The sequence below is a fragment of the Cherax quadricarinatus genome, chromosome 46, assembly GCF_038502225.1.
Source record: "Cherax quadricarinatus isolate ZL_2023a chromosome 46, ASM3850222v1, whole genome shotgun sequence".
NCBI classification, from domain to species: domain Eukaryota; kingdom Metazoa; phylum Arthropoda; class Malacostraca; order Decapoda; family Parastacidae; genus Cherax; species Cherax quadricarinatus.
In genome coordinates, this window is record NC_091337.1 from 29141536 (window position 1) to 29161877 (window position 20342).

At 40.6% G+C, this 20342-nt stretch overlaps 1 protein-coding gene across 1 annotated transcript in view; it reads right to left on the minus strand.

Annotated features, from left to right (window-relative positions):
- The window catches only part of LOC128696630 (chondroitin sulfate proteoglycan 4), an 873169-nt gene that overhangs the window by 86128 nt on the left and 766699 nt on the right, over window positions 1-20342 (minus strand). The window contains exon 12 of the mRNA XM_053787941.2: window positions 2179-4096. Coding sequence (XP_053643916.2) covers window positions 2179-4096 — 1918 coding nt within the window. The remainder of the gene's footprint in view (window positions 1-2178; window positions 4097-20342) is intronic.

A 20342-nucleotide genomic window follows, 5' to 3' on the forward strand; every position in this document is an offset into this window, starting at 1 on the left:
TTCCACAGATGATCACTCTGTAACTCCGTCTTCAACAAGAAACCCATATCACATGCCATAACTATTCTATGGAGAGGGACCCTAGACATGAGGGTCATCTCACATTTCTTAATGACAATGGATATAAATAACTGCACTACACAAAGGCGTAAGGAATGCAGTACCAAAAATTATAGACTGACAGCAAAATGTTCCTCATTATAAAAATCTTTGAAAGAGTTTTAAGCTAAAACCACTTGAAATCCTAACAACTGCATAATACAGAGAAGCATGGGTTTCGAGCAGGTTTTTCCTGCCTCTCGCATCTACTGGACCCCTATGACATGTTCTTGAATGCTCTGGAGAACAAACAGAAGAAAGATGTAGAACACAGAGACTATGTAAAAACATTCGACAAGGGCGATCATGGCGTAACAGAGCACAAAATGCGTGCAATTGGTGAGTAGATACATTTTTAATTTAGTAACCAGAGTTACGTCAGAGGCTAACTCAGTGAAAAACTCTGTTCCCCAAGACATAGAACTAGCCCCCATCCATTTCCTCATTCTAATATCTGACATACAGACGTAAATCATATCACCCTTTGCAGACGATACTAGAATTTGCGTGAGAGTGGCACCCACTGAGGACTCTGTAAATCTCGTAACAGATACGAACCTAGTCTTCTTGCGTGCCTCAAAAAACATTATGATGTTCAACGATGACAAATTTCTGTTACTCTTTTATGGAAAACTTGAGGAAATAAGAGTTAGAACGGAGTTTAATACAATTTAGAACCACACAATAGAGAAACAAAACGAAGGACTAATTAGTTATATTGTAGGTTCTCACCTTCAAGGATCGCAACAGTGCCATTACCACGAGGAAAATGATAGAATGGAAAAGGAGAATCCACAAAGCAAAGTATGCCATGCTAATGATGGTCCTCTTTAAGTCACATGTTCACTCTAGACTAGAATACTGCTGTATAATAATAGCCCCTTTCAAGGCAGGGAAAATTAGGAAGCATAATACTGTACGGAAAATATTCAGTGCACATACAAGTTTAGTCACGCACCCTAATTACTGCGAATATCTGAAGTATTCTGACCTAGAATTCTTGGAACATAGGCGAGAAAGATATATCATAATTTACACCTGGAAAATCCTAGAGGGACTGGTTCTAAATCTGCACACACAAATTACCCCTGCAAAAGCAAAAGGCACATATATTGCAATATATCTCCAATGAAAAGTAGAGGTGCTGTGAGTACACTGACAGACAACACAACGTGTGTAATGAGCCCAAGACAGCTTCTCATAATACAATCCTAGTTATCTTCAAGAAAGAACTGGACAGGTGTCTAAAGTCTGTTCTTCATCAACTGAGGTGTGTGTGGCTAGCAGAAACAGTTTGGTTGATCAGGCCATGATCTACCGTGAGGTCTGGTCATGGACTGGGCCGCGGGGGTGTTGATTCTCAGAAGAGACTCTAGGTAGGCGGCTCTAGGTAGGTAGGAGAGACTTGCTTCATTTACATTGCGTTCAGTCTACCCAAAACGGTTCACCTCTTTTATCTGCAATGATCTACCTTCCCAGGGTGGATCAACTCTTCAAAAGTGCTTCATTTGCATCAGTTTTCAACTGACCAGAGTAAAGTTCACTTTGTAATCAGGAAGTTTAGTCATGGAGTTTGCACTCCACTGTTTGCTAATAAATGTGATTTACCTTACAACTTGAGCCTTGATCCCTGAACTTTCCACTTCATCATAAATATTTATTTATCAAGATTGAAACACAAATAACCCGCACATAGAAGAGAGGAGCTTACGACGACGTTTCGGTCCGACTTTGTAAATGGTCTAAGTCGGACCGAAACGTCGTCGTAAGCTTCTCTCTTCTATGTGCGGGTTATTTGTGTATCGTTCCAGTCACGGTATTGTACCTTTTTTTGTTATCAAGATTGAATATACATTTATTGTTAAGATATAAATAATAAACATCTGAGAGCCGGGTTTTTCAGGATACAATGAAAAATATTTCAATATAATGAATATTTTTTATCCAGACCTGAGGAGTCCAGTACATAATTACTGCTAGTTGAAATGATGATGATTTCTAAATTAGACTCAAATTAATACCAAAACGTTTAAAAACAAAAACTGCTTTCCTAATTTCCAACATTAAGCAGGTACTCACCTTCACTTCGAAGATGCCGTCTGTCGTGGTGTCTCCAATTCTTGTCTGAAAGCGGAATTCATCCTTGAAACTAGGCTCTCCTTTGCTAACATACTTAAGGTTTCCATTCTGGAGGTCAGCCTCTGTGAACTGATGACTGGCGGCGGATTGGCCAGATATCACCAAACGGCCGAATCTAGGCTCACTGGTAACATGGAACACGATAGCTGATCCCCAGGCATTCATATTTGTCTCCACACTCAGATTGTAGTTAGAAATAACGACCTCTTGGCCTCTTGGCACAATGATGCCGCTATTGTTGACGATTTCGATGAATGGCTCAGAGGCAACAATTTCCAAGATACCCATAGAAGACAGCTCTCCATCAGTAACAGTGATCACAGCTTTGCCATAAGACGGACCGCGGTGGCGGAAAACAATGTGCCTTCGGTCAATATCTTCCTGAGTGAACAAATACAAAGGCTCAAATCTGTCTTCCACATGGAAAAAATCTCCATTGGGGATTTTTTGTCTGGTATATTGAATTTGCGATGACGGAGTATCTAGGTCAGGGTCAATATAAAGTAAATCATTGGAAGTAACGATTCTTTCACTTTCAGTAACGACATTGAGGACCTTCTCCATTATTCTGATTGGATAATTATCGTTAATCATGATGATCTGAAAGTGCATAATTCCCACATACTGAAAATCCACTTCAGGATCTTCTGCCAAAGCAACAAAATGAAAGCGATCTTTTGTCGTTTCTGAATTATCATGTTGATAAAATACTGATCCTGATTTTATCTCCTGTGATGAAAAGGAGGTAGTGTTTATTCTATCTGGAAGGATTATCGATTCATCTATGATGTTGATAGAGCCATGCCTAGGGCAAGACGTAACGTTAAAAATAATATTGTTTATACCTCGGACTTCTATATTTAAATATTTGTCGGTAATTTTCTCTCTGGAGCCCTCCTGAACATCTAAATGTTCTACTATTATGTTTGCATCTACTGGTGGAGGGTTGTGTCTTATACTGAAGGTATGAACATCACTGGAGTGGCCGTTGCTAGAAACTTGAAACTGAAAGGAATCACGAAGAGTCGAGTAACTTTTGCGATGAAGTTTGTATTTGATTCTGCCTTTTGCAATGTCTTCTTGGGTAAATATTGAACCTTTGTCTAATTGCTTATGCTGCGTTAGGTCTCCGGAACTTAAGAAGATCGAACCATATAAAGGAGGAGATATAATCTGGTATATAATATCTTTTCCAGGGGTTGGATCTGGTTTAGTTTCACTCTGAAGAAAACCTTCAGAGATAAAACTCTCCTGGATTCTGTCAATAAGTAGTTCAGCATTTCTTATAACATCAACTGTGACAGAAACGAAAGAAATACCGAATGTGTACTCTGTTGGAAACATGTGTTGACCAGCAGATATTTTGAATTTAAATTCATCTTCATTAGGTTCTTTGGAGATATGTTTATAGCGGATCTTGTCCTTCTCCAATTGTCGACTACTGAACTGGTTCACATTTTGCCAGCGATCGTTGCTACGCAACCTTTGGACGACGCCATAACGAGGTAAACCCGTGATATCAAACTGAATTTCCAGATCTTGTTCAGGAGCATTGGTGGTATAAGAAAGGTTCATTGAGGTGATCAAAGCCCAGCTGCCATGAATGATACTCAGTCCTGTGTTGTTTACTAAGTATACTTGCAGGTCGAAAGCTGCCACCCTCAGTATGGTTGGCTCTCCGGTTTCGATACCGTCTGAGACCTTGAGAGCTATCTTGGTGTTGTGTTCACCTCGGTGGACGTACGAAATAACCCCTTGGTTAAGTTGTTCCTGTGTGAATGAATGGATGGGCATTCCAGGGGACTTAGAGTTCTGTACATAACCACCATCACGTTCCTTCAGGTTGAGAACTGATATTCTGAAAAAAAAATCATGAGGCTTAGAGTATACTATAAAAAGTAATAATCGAAAATATAACTTTAAAACAAAACAGATTATGTATTAATAGGAACAAACTTAACTATATTTACATAATGTCATTCCATTAGCATTAAAATATTTTTTAGCTACATTTACAGAGAGAAAAAACAGTTGCTGTACACGAAAACACCAGAGCATTCAACACGTACACTCAAACTTTTTTACCACACCTACTGACACTTTTCATAGTTTATATTCTGCTACTTTTAAGAATACTTACAGTGACACTATTTATGACACTTTGCCTCAAATCGTCACGGCACTTTCACTGCTATATCCACACCACGAAACCTTCACTGTAACGCCTTAACCACGAGACTACTTTGACACACCTCACACCACAACACTGCAACACTTCACACCACGACACCTTCATTGCTATACTTCACACAACGACACCTTCAATGCAACACTTTATACCACGACAACTTCACTGCAACACTTTATACCACGACAACTTCACTGCAACACTTTATACCACGACACCTTCACTGCAACACTTTATACCACGACACCTTCACTGCAACACTTTATACCACGACACCTTCACTGCAACACTTTATACCACGACACCTTCACTGCAACACTTTATACCACGACACCTTCACTGCAACACTTTATACCACGAAACCTTCACTGCAAAACTTCACACCACGACACCTTCACTGCTATACTTCACACCACAACACCTTCACTGCTATACTTCACACCACAACACCTTCACTGCTATACTTCACACCACAACACCTTCACTGCTATACTTCACACCACAACACCTTCACTGCTATACTTCACACCACAACACCTTCACTGCTATACTTCACACCACAACACCTTCACTGCTATACTTCACACCACAACACCTTCACTGCTATACTTCACACCACGACACCTTCACTGCTATACTTCACACCACAACACCTTCACTGCTATACTTCACACCACAACACCTTCACTGCTATACTTCACACCAAAACACCTTCACTGCTACACTTCACACCAAAACACCTTCACTGCTATTCTTCACACCAAAACACCTTCACTGCTATAATTCACACCAAAACACCTTCACTGCAACACTTCACACCACGACACCTTCACTGCTATACTTCACACCACAACACCTTCACTGCTATACTTCACACCACGACACCTTCACTGCTATACTTCACACCACAACACCTTCACTGCTATACTTCACACCACGACACCTTCACTGCTATACTTCACACCACAACACCTTCATTGCTATAATTCACATCAAAACACCTTCACTGCTACACTTCACACCAAAACACCTTCACTGCTATTCTTCACACCAAAACACCTTCACTGCTATACTTCACATCAAAACACCTTCACTGCTACACTTCACACCACAACACCTTCACTGCTATACTTCACACCACAACACCTTCACTGCAACACTTCACACCACGACACCTTCACTGCAACACTTCATACCACGACACCTTCACTGCAACACTTCACACCACGACACCTTCACTGCAACACTTCATACCACGACACCTTCACTGCAACACTTCATACCACGACACCTTCACTGCAACACTTCACACCACGACACCTTCACTGCAACACTTCACACCACGACACCTTCACTGCAACACTTCACACCACGACACCTTCACTGCAACACTTCACACCACGACACCTTCACTGCAACACTTCACACCACGACACCTTCACTGCTATACTTCACACCACAACACCTTCACTGCTATACTTCACACCACAACACCTTCACTGCTATACTTCACACCACGACACCTTCACTGCTATACTTCACACCACGACACCTTCACTGCTATACTTCACACCACAACACCTTCACTGCAATACTTCACACCACAACACCTTCACTGCTATACTTCACACCACGACACCTTCACTGCTATACTTCACACCACGACACCTTCACTGCTATACTTCACACCACAACACCTTCACTGCTATACTTCACACCACGACACCTTCACTGCAACACTTCATACCACGACACCTTCACTGCTATACTTCACACCACGACACCTTCACTGCTATACTTCACACCACGACACCTTCACTGCTATACTTCACACCACGACACCTTCACTGCTATTCTTCACACCACAACACCTTCACTGCTATATTTTATATCACGACACCTTCACTGCTATACTTCACACCACGACACCTTCACTGTTATACTTCACACCACAACACCTTCACTGCTATACTTCACACAACAATATCTTCACTGCAACACTTCACACCATGTCACCTAAACTGCTATACATCCCACCACGACACCTTCACTGCTAAACTTCACACCACGACGCCTTCACTGCTATACACTTACACCACGAGACCTTCACTGCAACACTTCACACCACGACACCTTCACTGCTATACTTCCCTCTACGACACCTTCACTGCAACACTTCACACCACGACACCTTCACTGCAACACTTCACACCACGACACCTTCACTGCAACACTTTACACCACGACACCTTCACTGCTATACTTCCCTCTACGACACCTTCACTGCAACACTTCATACCACGACACCTTCACTGCAACACTTCACACGACGACACCTTCACTGCAACACTTCATGCCACGACACCTTCACTGCAACACTTCACACCACGACACCTTCACTGCAACACTTCACACCACGACACCTTCACTGCAACACTTCATGCCACGACACCTTCACTGCAACACTTCACACGACGACACCTTCACTGCAACACTTTACACCACGACACCTTCACTGCAACACTTCATGCCACGACACCTTCACTGCAACACTTCACACCACAACACCTTCACTGCTATACTTCACACCACAACACCTTCACTGCTATACTTCACACCACAACACCTTCACTGCTATACTTCACACCACGACACCTTCACTGCTATACTTCACACCACAACACCTTCACTGCTATACTTCACACCACGACACCTTCACTGCAACACTTCACACCACGACGCCTTCACTGCAACACTTCACACCACGACACCTTCACTGCTATACTTCACACCACGACACCTTCACTGCAACACTTCACACCACGACACCTTCACTGCTATACTTCACACCACGACACCTTCACTGCAACACTTCACACCACGACACCTTCACTGCTATACTTCACACCACGACACCTTCACTGCAACACTTCACACCACGACACCTTCACTGCTATACTTCACACCACAACACCTTCACTGCTATACTTCACACAACAACATCTTCACTGCAACACTTCACACCACGACGCCTTCACTGCAACACTTCACACCAAGACGCCTTCACTGCTATATTTCACACCACGACACTTTCACTGCAACACTTCACACCACGACACCTTCACTGCTATACTTCACACCACAACATCTTCGCTGCTATACTTCACACCACAACATCTTCACTGCAACACTTCCCACCACAAGTCCTTCACTGCAGCACTTTACACCAGACAACTTTACTGCCACACTTTACACCAGACAACTTTACTGCCACACTTTCCAGTTCGAGATATTCACTTAAACGCTTCGCAAAATGACAACTTCAACGACACTACAATATCTTCACTGCCACACTTCCCACAACTATACTTTCACTGCTACACTTCACACGATGACACCATCAGTGCCATTCTTCATACATTTACACTGCAACTCTTCATGCAACACTTCACTGCCACACTTCATACAACACATCACTGTCACTCATACAGCACTTCACTGCCACACTTCATACAACACGTCACTGTCACTCATACAGCACTTCACTGCCACACTTCATACAACACATCACTGCCAATCATCATACAACACTTCACTGCCACACTTAATACAACACGTCACTGTCACTCATACAACTCTTCACTGCCACACTTCATACAACACGTCACTGTCACTCATACAACACTTCACTACCACAATTCATACAACACTTCACTTCCACTCTTCACACAACACTTCACTACCACAATTCATACAACACTTCACTTCCACTCTTCACACAACACTTCACTACCACTATTCATACAACACTTCACTACCACTCTTCATACAACACTTCACTTCCACTCTTCATACAACACTTCACTACCACACTTCATACAACATTTCACTTCCACTTTCCATACAACACTTCACTACCACTCTTCATACACCTCTGCCACTCTTCATACAACACTTCACTGCCACTCTTCATACAACACTTCACTGCCACTCTTCATACAACACTTCACTGCCACTCTTCATACACCACTGCCACTCTTCATACAACACTTCACTTCCACTTTCCATACAACACTTCACTGCCACTCTTCATACACCACTGCCACTCTTCATACAACACTTCACTGCCACTCTTCATACAACACTTCACTGCCACTCTTCATACAGCAGTTCACTGCCACTCTTCATACAACACTTCACTGCCACTCTTTATACAACACTTCACTGCCACTCTTTATACAACACTTCACTGCCACTTTTCATACAACACTTCACTGCCACTTTTCATGCAACACTTCACTGCCACTCTTCATACAACACTTCACTTCCACTCTTCATGCAACACTGCCACTCTTCATATAACACTTCACTGCCACTCTTTATACAACACTTCACTGCCACTCTTCATACAACACTTCACTGCTACTTTTCATACAACACTTCACTGCCACTCTTCATACAACACTTCACTACCACTCTTCATACAACACTTCACTGCCACTCTTCATACAACACTTCACTGCCACTCTTCATACAACACTTCACTGCCACTCTTCATACAACACTTCACTGCCACTTTTCATACAACACTTCACTTCCACTCTTCATACACCACTGCCACTCTTCATACAACACTGCCACTCTTCATACAACACTGCCACTCTTCATACAACACTTCACTTACACTCTTCATACATCACTGCCGCTCTTCATTCAACACTTCACTTCCACTCTTCATACACCACTGCCACTCTTCATACAACACTGCCACTCTTTATACACCACTGCCACTCTTCATACAACACTTCACTTCCACTCTTCATACACCACTGCCACTCTTCATACAACACTTCACTGCCACTCTTCACACAACACTTCACTGCCACTCTTCATACAACACTTCACTGCCACTCTTCATACAACACTGTCAGCATAGTTGCTGATCCCTGTATTCCCAGTATTATGTAGCACAGCATATTAGTATCATCCATGTGCTTTAGATACGAGATCCCTTGTAGGCCTGTGGCTTTGTGTGACGTCACGGGATACAGATGTGTGGGCTCATGCCTCTGCCCCGGCCTCACTCGGCGGCAGACCATTCAGCGGACAGGCAAGGCAGCTGGGCTCCATCCCTCATCTCAGTCTGACAATATAGTTACCATCCTACAAGTGTGTCTATCTTCAACCTACGATATCTCCGTTAAGAACCCTTTACGATAAATGGTGCCAGCGGAGGGCCTGTAATTCTGACGATTACAGCGATTTCTGGAGATAAAATTTCGACCAGCAAGACGGCCATTTCGTGTCACCAGTAGGCCTACCGACTACCGAGATTCACCCCATCCAGCTACCTCAAGTCAGCTACCTCAAGCCAGCTACTCTACCAGCTTCTACATTATTCACTGGTCAGTCTCTTTGTATTAGTGTTTATCTGCTTATTTGCATCACTCCCGAGGGGTTGACCCGAGTTTGCAAAATAAGCCAGCTTCCAGTCTGTGGTGGGGGAGTCAGAACAACCGAGTCCAGTCCAGCCTAGCCTACTCCATCCAATTATTTTGCCTGCCAAGCCAGCTTCCACCCCTGCTGTGCTCATCGTGTGGAGTTATCAAGCTATTCTGTGTGAAGGGTTAAGATAAGCCAGCTAGCAACTAACCCAGGTGTCTTACCCCAGTACTCAAGCAAGCCACATGAGTAGTCTTCATCGCTTGTGATTCAAGCTCCAAGCATTCTGAGTGCTCTTTTTCATCCTTGTGGTGTTGTAGTATTTCGTGGGTTTATTTTAAGCCAGCCGGCTTAGAATTATCTTCGCGGCAGTGTGGGTGTTCTCAGTGAGGCTTACGACGTTCAACCCATAAGCCCAGCCACTCACGATCACGTGTCTCACCATTGCCAGTCTCAGATCCGTTAACCCACAAACCCAACTACAGTCAGCCATTACAAACTCACCTACCTCATCAGTGTTTTGGTGCACTGCTAAGGGTTGTAGCACCATATTTTAAGGACCACATAGGGGGTCAAGAGCTAGAGTGCATCGCGCCATCTTTATAAAGCCTCCTATGTGTTGTCTTCGCCGATTTAAGCGCAATTCTACGATCATCTGTGCAGAGGACAGCAGCAAGACCATATAAACAATCCATCAATCTCATTCTTCAAGTTGTTACAGCGATAATATTTTTTTTAGAGACATTTGCGAGTGTTGAGACATTTCTTTTGTGTTCCCAGTGATTTTTGTCTTAGTGACATTCAGTGACTCTTTATCAGACTCAGTGTTTATCATGTACTGATTGCATTAATTTCTTTTAATCTCCTTAATTCAGTGTTAATTTTCGTGTATTATTTTATATCTGTTGTGTTGTGTATCTTTTTATACACTTGAACTAAGTACTTAGTGTTTTTCCTTTGTTGTGTGTGCAACATATGAGCAGTATAGAATTTGTGTTACACTTCAGAATCACCTAGTGTTCTCAGTATTCCAGTGAAGTATTTCAGTAATTTTTCACCTCATATTCTGCATCACAACTCAGTGTTGTCTGTTATTTTTTTTTTCTTCCCAGCATTTGTGTATTTTTATTTTGTTCCCTGTGTGTTGAACATTCTTGTGTTCATATTCTTTCCATTTAGCCAGTGTCTAATTTGTCTTATTTCCACAGACAATAGTGCCATTTTTAAAGTCCAAGCAAGAAATAATTTTTTACAAAATTTTTTCAAACATCAAGTTTCTTGCAAGAAAATTCTAGTACTGTGTTTATGTTGATGTGTTGTGTTCTGCATCACTGTAAGTCTTAAAACTTGTTTTGTTATGTGTTTTTGCACCTATTATTTTTCATGTTTTATTGAACAAATTCACTCTTAGTGCAATTTTTAAGTTCTCCTTTTAAAGTAAATTGTTCTTTTGCTTGTTAAGTGTTATTTAAGTGCAGTTAAGAGTTAAAGTGTTCATTCCTTGATATATTTATTTTCTTGTGTGTTATAATTTTTATTATTGCACATTGACTCATTTTGCAATAATTCTTATACAAATATTGTGTTGCTATTAAAGTTTTTTCTTCCAGAAAATTTTATGCAGTGTTGTGCAATACTTTTTGATTTGCAATTATTTGATATATTGCTACAGTTTATTACAGTGCAGTTTCTTATGCTCTGTTCTGTGCATAGTATTTTATTCTGTGTCTGTTTTAATTTTTGCACAAGTTTATTGAGTCCATTTTATCATTTTATTGTGTATTTCCTTGTTGCATTGAAAGTAAAGACAACTCACTGTGCCATTTATTCAATTTAAAGTAAAAGTTGAGCATATTAGATTTGAGCAAAGTACAAGTTCTCTTGATTTTCAGTGTTTGTTAAGTTGCATATTCTTCTCTTGTGAGTTCTTTGCTTACTGTGTAACTTGTCAATTTTTAATTACTTATGCAGAATAGTTAAGCATTTTCTTCCATTTAAGCTTATTGTGTCATTCTCTCCATTTTTCTTGTCTTTATGTCCTTCAGTAAGTTCACTGAGATGTCCCAGTCACTTTTGAACGTTCACTTAGTGTATCATTCCAGTCAAAGTCAATATGAATCAGTCCACAGTACCAACATTCCCTTACTGACTGAAAGACAATAGCTAGCCCTTGAGCAATGTGTTTGTTCTCACAGCTTGTATCTGAGATTTGTTAAAGTGCTGCGAAATGTGAAGTTCAGATTAAGTTCCTATAGATCCATGAATTACTTATTAACGTAGCCGAGCGGTCAGGCACTAGTAATTCTGTCACTCCCATCTGTGTTCCACCTATACCTTCAGACTTGCAGGATAGTGTTCCGTTGCCTCAAGTGTCCAGGGACACTCAGACTGCCTTGAGTGCACAGCCTATCCCTGCAATGACTGCTAGTTCGAGTAGTAGTTTCTCCACAGGGGATGCCTTGTCAGAAAACGATTACTTGTAACTAGTAATGCCATCTCTTGTTGATGTGACATGCTGTCTGCAGAAAGACGTCTCTGTTACAGCTAGTGTTCTCACTAGAGTGTCTGTTGTTGTTCCTAATGTTCCAGATGGTGATCCCATCCAAGTTGACAGTAATCAGTGCATTGTAAGAAGTTATTTCTCGAGTAACTTTCATATGTTAACGTTTGTAAGTGTAGTTTCTTTATAGCTGATACCTCGTGTCACTGTGTGCGACTCAGATTGAATATCAGCATTGTTCACCGTGTTCATTTCTTTTCTCCTGTGCTTGCAGTTTGAGATAGTAGATTCGTTCTCCCTTGCTCATATTGCATGTTAAAGCGTTAATTTTTTTTCAACCGGGGGGAGTCATCCACTCCACCGAGTTTGTTTATTCCTCCAGTAAGAAAGAACCGATCCCATGTGTTCTGGTGTGATTCGATTCCTGCTCCAGGAAGATCTCATTCTTACTGTGAAGCCACCAGCACCCATTAGTGACTTTGTAATGAGCCAAGAATTACTGTATCGAACAGCCGAGTTGGGTACTCCAAGCAGAAGAGTTTACCAGTTAGTAATTCCACAGTCACTAGTGATTGTAGTTGTATCTTTTGTAGATACTCCTTCAGATCTCTCTCAGTCAAGGCATGTGTTAGCCATTGCAGAGGAATTCGATCCTCCCAGAGATGATAACCATTCTGCATATGTAAACCTTACCCTCGCAGAATTGGGTTTAAATGTACACAGCCTGCATAATTAGATGTCCGAGATGAATGAAATTGTCAACTGTGTGTTTTGTTATTAGCTGATCAGTTTGTCAGAAATTTTCGTGTTCACGTTCCCTCCGTATTCTGAGAATTAACAGTCTAGATTTGAGTGCACCGAATCTGCCTTTCTGTTAAACACTTCTTTGTATATATTTATTCTGCCTCAGAATCCGTAGAGTGCATGAATACAGATCGATCGATCAATTCCATCCATATTGTACAATGATTTGTTCTTATAGTTTGTAATGAATACGTTAACACCCATTACGTAAAATCCATTATGATACCATCCATTAGTTCTAAGTTATATATGAATTTGTTATTGCATAGAATCAGCCCAGATCCGCCTGCCTGTTCAGCCTATAGTATAGTAGTGTATGTCGGGACGACATACGTAACATGACCGAGCTGTCAGCATAGTTGCTGATCCCTGTATTCCCAGTATTATATAGCACAGCATATTAGTATCATCCATGTGCTTTAGATACGAGATCCCTTGTAGGCCTGTGGCTTTGTGTGACGTCACGGGATACAGATGTGTGGGCTCATGCCCCTGCCCCGGCCTCACTCGGCGGCAGACCATTCAGCGGACAGGCAAGGCAGCTGGGCTCCATCCCTCATCTCAGTCTGACAATATAGTTACCATCCTACAAGTGTGTCTATCTTCAACCTACGATATCTCCATTAAGAACCCTTTAAGATAACACTTCACTGCCACTCTTCATATAACACTTCGTTACCACTGTTCATACAACACTTCACTGCCACTCTTCATACAACACTTCACTGCCACTCTTCATACACCACTTCACTTCCACTCTTCATACAACACTTCATTACCCCTCTTCATGAAACATTTCACTTCCATTTTTCATACAACACTTCACTGTCACTCTTCATACATCTTCACTGCTACTCTTCATCACACACCTTCACTGCCACTCTTTATACACTTCCACTGCCATTATGTACATATTTTCAGCTGAATAAGCTAGGTGTTGTTCGTGTTCCGAGGACACTGGTGGCAGTGGTATGCTCTAGGATTAATTTCAGCCTCATCCTGTTTGAATACTTGTCTCGTGGTTACATTGCTATATAGACTGCTTGTGGAAGCGGGTATTCTAGCAGGAGGAAGATGAAATTAATCCTAGAGCATACCACTGACGCGAGTGTCCTCGGATCACGAACAATGCCTTGCTCTTCTGGGTGCATGATCTTTGTAGGATCGATGGCTGAGTGGATAAGGTGATATGTACATTGTGTTGTCTCTTGAGAAAGGAAAATATGTCGTAGGGTCGAACCCTAGCCTACCACAGTTTGGAAAATGATATATATATATATATATATATATATATATATATATATATATATATATATATATATATATATATACACATACATATATATATATATATATATATATATATATATATATACATATATATATATATACATTATATATATATATATATATATATATACATTATCTATATATATATGTATATATATATATATATATATATATATATATATATATATATATATTTATATATATATAAATATATATATATATATATATATAAATATATATATATATATATATATATATATATATATATATATATATATATATATATATATATATATATATATATATATATATATATATATATATATATATATATATATATATATATATATATATATATATATATATATATATATATATATATATATATATATATGTCGTGCCGAATACGTAAAACTGGTCAATTAGCAAGAACTCATTTAAAATTAAGTCCTTTCTGAAATTTTCTCTTATACGTTTAAAGATATATTTTTGTCATTAATGTTATTGCAAAAATTTTTAATTTTGCACCAAAAGGAACTTAGAAAACTTACCTAACCTTATTATAACAAGAGCAATTTATTTTAGCCTAACCCAACTAAATATATTTTAGATTTGTTTACAATAATTTAATTCTAAACAAACACAGTGAAATACATTTTTTTCGTTAGGTTAAGAATGATTTTGGCGAAATTATTGCATACACAAATTTTCACTTGTCCTATATGGCAAGATGAGCGTTGCTATTTAAGCCAAGATGTCAAGTTCTGCCTATTCGGCACGACATATATATATATATATATATATATATATATATATATATATATATATATATATATATATATATATATATATATTATTTATTTATAAACGCTAATCTCTGGTCGAAGGAAACACTCGAACCTACGAGCCATGGGACAAGGTACGCAGTGTTCTAACCACCGTACCAATACCTTGGCGTCAGGCCAAAGCTAGACGTTTTGATCCAAGGCAGTCAGCATACAGGCAGGTGGCATCAGCTATTTCATCTCATCCCCTGCATGCAACGACCGACGGGAGATGTTTACAATCTTTAGAATTCGCAGAACAGGCGAAATATTCACAAACACTACTATCTGGCCGAAGGAGGATCGAACCTACTAACCTTGGGACAAGGTACGCAGTGCTCTTACCACCGTACCACATTGGACCAATACCTTGGTGTCCAAGTTTCGTAGGTTCGGGTCTCCTTCAACCACAGATTAATGTTTGTGAATATGTCGCCTGTTCTGCGAATTCTAAACATATATATATATATATATATATATATATATATATATATATATATATATATATATATATATATATATATATATACATAATATCGTGCCGAATAGGCAGAACTTGCGATCTTGGCTTAAATAGCAACGCTCATCTTGCCATATAAGACAAGTGAAAATTTGTGTATGCAATAATTTCGCCAAAATCATTCTGAACCTAACGAAAAAAATATATTTCACTGTGTTTGTTTAATATTAAATTATTGTAAACAAATCTAAATTATATTTAGTTGTGTTTGGCTAAAATAAATTGTTCTTGTTATAATAAGGTTAGGAAAGTTTTCTAAGATTCTTTTGGAGCAAAATTAAATTTTTTTACATTAAAATTAATGAAAAAAATATATCTTTAAACGTATAAGAGAAAATTTTGGAAAGGACATAATTTTAAATGAGTTCTTGCTAATTGACCAGTTTTACATATTCGGCACATGTATATATATATATATATATATATATATATATATATATATATATATATATATATATATATATATATATATATATATATATATATGTATATGCAATAACATCACAGTAAACAGGTGATTTCAGAATATGCAAAACAACCACGATGAAAGAATAGAGAAATTCCAAGCGCATTCGTGACTACTCATATTATCAATGTGAGTAGTCACGAATGCGCTTGGAATTTCTCTATTCTTTCATAGTGGTTGTTTTGTTGTTTTGCATATATATATATATATATATATATATATATATATATATATATATATATATATATATATATATATATATATAAAAACATTGTGCCTGTGTGTGTGTGTGTGCGTGTGTGTGTGTGCGTGTGTGTGTGTGTACTCACCTATTCGTGGTTGCAGCCATCGAATCATAGCTCCTGGCCTCGCCTCTTCACTGATCACTACTAGGTCATCTCTCTCCCTGCTCCATGAGCTTTATCAAACGTCGTCTTAAAACTATGTATGGTTCCCGCCTTCACTACGTCACTTTCTAGGCTATTCCACTTCCTGAAAACTCTATGACTAAAGAAATACTTCTTAACATCTCATTGACTCTACGGAGACTTCAGCTTCCAATTGTGACCCCTTGTTTCTGTGTCCCATCTTTGGAACATACTCTCTCTGTCCACTTCATCAATTCCTCGCATTATTTTGTAGGTCGTTATCATATCTCCCCTGACCCTCTTGTCCTCCAGTGTCGTCAGCCCGAATTCCTTTAACCTTCCTTCGTAGGACAATCCCCTTAGCTCTGGGACTAGTCTTCATGCAAACCTTAGCACTTTCTCTAATTTCTTGACGTGCTTGACCAGGTATGGAATCCAAACTGATGCCGCATACTCCAATATGGGCTTGACGTACATGTTGTACAAAGTCTTGAACGATTCCTTATTGAGGTATCAGAACGCTATTCTTTGATTTGCCAGGCGCCCATATGCCGCAGCAGTTACCTGGTTGATGTGCGCTTCAGATGTGCTCGGTATTATACTCACCCAAGGCTCTTTTTCTTTGAGTGAGGTTTGCAGTCTTTGCACACCTAGTCTATACTCTATCCGCTGTCTTCTTTGCCCTTCCCCAATCTTCATAACTTTGCATTTGCTGGACCAGGATTGTAGCCTGTACAGGTCTCCTTCTAGTCCTGCCTGATCGTAATCCGATTTAATTCTCCTCATTTCCTTCACATCATCTGCAAGCAGCGACACTTCTGAGTCTGTCCCTTCCATTATGTCATTCATATACACCAAAAGCAGCACAGGTCCTAGGACTGACCCCTGTGGAACCCCGCTCGTCATAGGCGCCCACTCTGACACCTCGTCACGTACCATGACTCATTTTTGCCTTCCTGTCAGGTATTCTCTGATTCATTTCAGTGCCTTTCCTGTTATGCATGCCTCATCCTCTACCTTTTACAGTAATCTCTTGTGAGGAACTATGTCGAAGGTCTTCCTGCGGTCCAAGAAAATGTAATCTACCCATCCCTCTCTCTCGTCTTACTTCCGTTACCTTGTCATAAAACTCCAGTATGTTTGTGACACAGGATTTCCTTTCCCTGAAACCACACTGGTTGTCATTTATAAGCTTATTCCTTTCTAAGGGCTCCACCACTCTCCTAATGATAATCTTCTCTATGGTTTTGTATACTATACACGTCAGTGACTCTGGTCTGATGTATTGTACCTTGTATCTGTCTCCTTTCTTAAAAATGGGGACTACATTTGCCGTCCTCCATACATCAGGTAGTTACCCAGTTTCAATGTATGTGTTGAAGATTCAGGCACACAAAACATATCTGCTCCCTCTCTAAGAACCCATGGAGAGATTTCTGATCACACTGCCTTTGAGGTATCTAGTTCACTTAGCAGCTTCTTCAACTCCTCAGTTGTGTGTATTTCGTCCATCTCTTGTTGGTATATTCCCTGTGCTCTTCCCCTATTTTGACATCCTGGAGTCCTTGCTGTAGCCACTGTAAATACTTCTTTAAATCTCTTGAGCTCCTCACATACCTCTTGGTCATTTCTTTGAGCTCCCCACCTTCCTTCCTCAACCTGTTTACTCATCTAGTTGCACTTACCTAGTTGTGGTTGCTGGGGTAGGGTCATAGCTCTTTGCCCCACCTCTTCACTGATCGCTACTAGATCCTCTCTCTCTCTCTCTCTCTCTCTCTCTCTGCTCCATGAACTTTAACGTACCTCTTCTTAAAGCCTTATATGGATCCTGTCTCCATTACATCACATTTCAGACTATTCTGCTTCCTGACAACTCTGTGACTGAAGAAATACTTCCTAACATCCCTGTGATTCATCTGAGTCTTCAGCTTCCAATTGTGACCTCTTGTTGCCGTGTTCAATATCTGGAACATCCAGACTCCGTCCACCTTATCAATTCCTCTCAGTGTTTTGTATGTCATTATCAAATCCCCCCTATCTCTTCTGTCCTCCAGTGTCGTCACGTCGATTTCCCTCACCCTCTCCTGTAGGACATGCCCCTTAGCTCCGGGACCAGTCTTGTTGCAAACCTTTGCACTTTGTCTAATTTCCTTATGTGCTTGGCTAGGTGTGGGTTGCAAACTGTTGCTGCATACTGCAAAATAGATCTGCCATACACGGTGCACAGAGTCATGATCGATTCCTTATTGAAATGTCGTGCGCGCGCGCGCGCGTGTGTGTGTGTGTGTGTGTGTGTGTGTGTGTGTGTGTGTGTGTGTGTGTGTGTGTGTGTGTGTGTGTGTGTGTGTATGCTACTAGGTCACTCTGCCTGAACCGTGAGCTTTATCATACCTCTGCTTAAAGCTATGTATGGATCCTGCCTCCACTACATCGCTTCCCAAACTATTCCACTTCCTGACTACTCTGTGGCTGAAGAAATATTTACTAACATCCCTGTGACTCATCTGTCTTCAATTTCCAACTGTGTCCCCTTCTTGCTGTGTCCCATCTCTGGAACATCCTTCGTCCACCTTGTCAATTCCTCTCAGGAATTTGTATGTTGTTATCATGTCCCCCCTATCTCTCCTGTCCTCCAGTGTAGTCAGGTCGATTTTTCTTAGCCTCTCCTCGCAGGACATATCTCTTTGCTCTGGGACTAGTCTTGTTGCAAGCCTTTGCACTTTCTCTAGTTTCTTTACGTGCTTGGCTAGGTGTGGGTTCCAGACTGGTGCCGCATATTCCAATATGGGCCTAACGTACACGGTGTACAGGGTCCTGAACGATTCCTTATTAAGATGTCGGAATGCTGTTCTGAGGTTTGCTAGGCGCCCATATGCTGCAGCAGTTATTTGATTGATGTGCCCTTCAGGAGATGTGCCTGGTGTTATACTCACCCCAAGATCTTTTTCCTTGAGTGAGGTTTGTAGTCTCTGGCCCCCTAGACTGTGCTCCGTCTGTGGTCTTCTTTGCCCTTCCTTAATCTTCATGACTTTGCACTTAGTGGGGTTGAACTCCAGAAGCCAATTGCTGGACCAGGTCTGCAGCCTGTCCAGATCCCTTTGTAGTTCTGCCTGATCTTCGATCGAATGAATTCTTCTCATCAACTTCAAGTCATCTGCAAACAGGGACACTTCGGAGTCTATTCCTTCCGTCATGTCGTTCACAAATACCAGAAACAGCACTGGTCCTAGGACTGACCCCTGTGGGACCCCGCTGGTCACAGGTGCCCACTCTGACACCTCGCCACATACCACGACTCGCTGCTGTCTTTCTGACAAGTATTCCCTGATCCATTGTAGTTCTTTCCCTCTTATCCCTGCTTGGTTCTTCAGTTTTTGCACTAATCTATTGTGTGGAACTGTCAAACGCCTTCTTGCAGTCCAAGAAAATGGAATCCACCCACCTCTCTCTCTCTTGTCTTACTGCTGTCACCATGTCAAAGAACTCCAGCAGGTTTGTGACAGGATTTCCCGTCCCTGAAACCATGTTGGCTACTGTTGATGAGATCATTCCTTTCTAGGTGTTCCACCGCTCTTCTGATAATCTTCTCCATCACTTTGCATACTATACAAGACAGTGACACTGGTCTGTAGTTTAGTACTTCATGTCTGTCTCCTTTTTTAAAGATTCGGACTACATTTGCTGTCTTCCATGCCTGAGGCA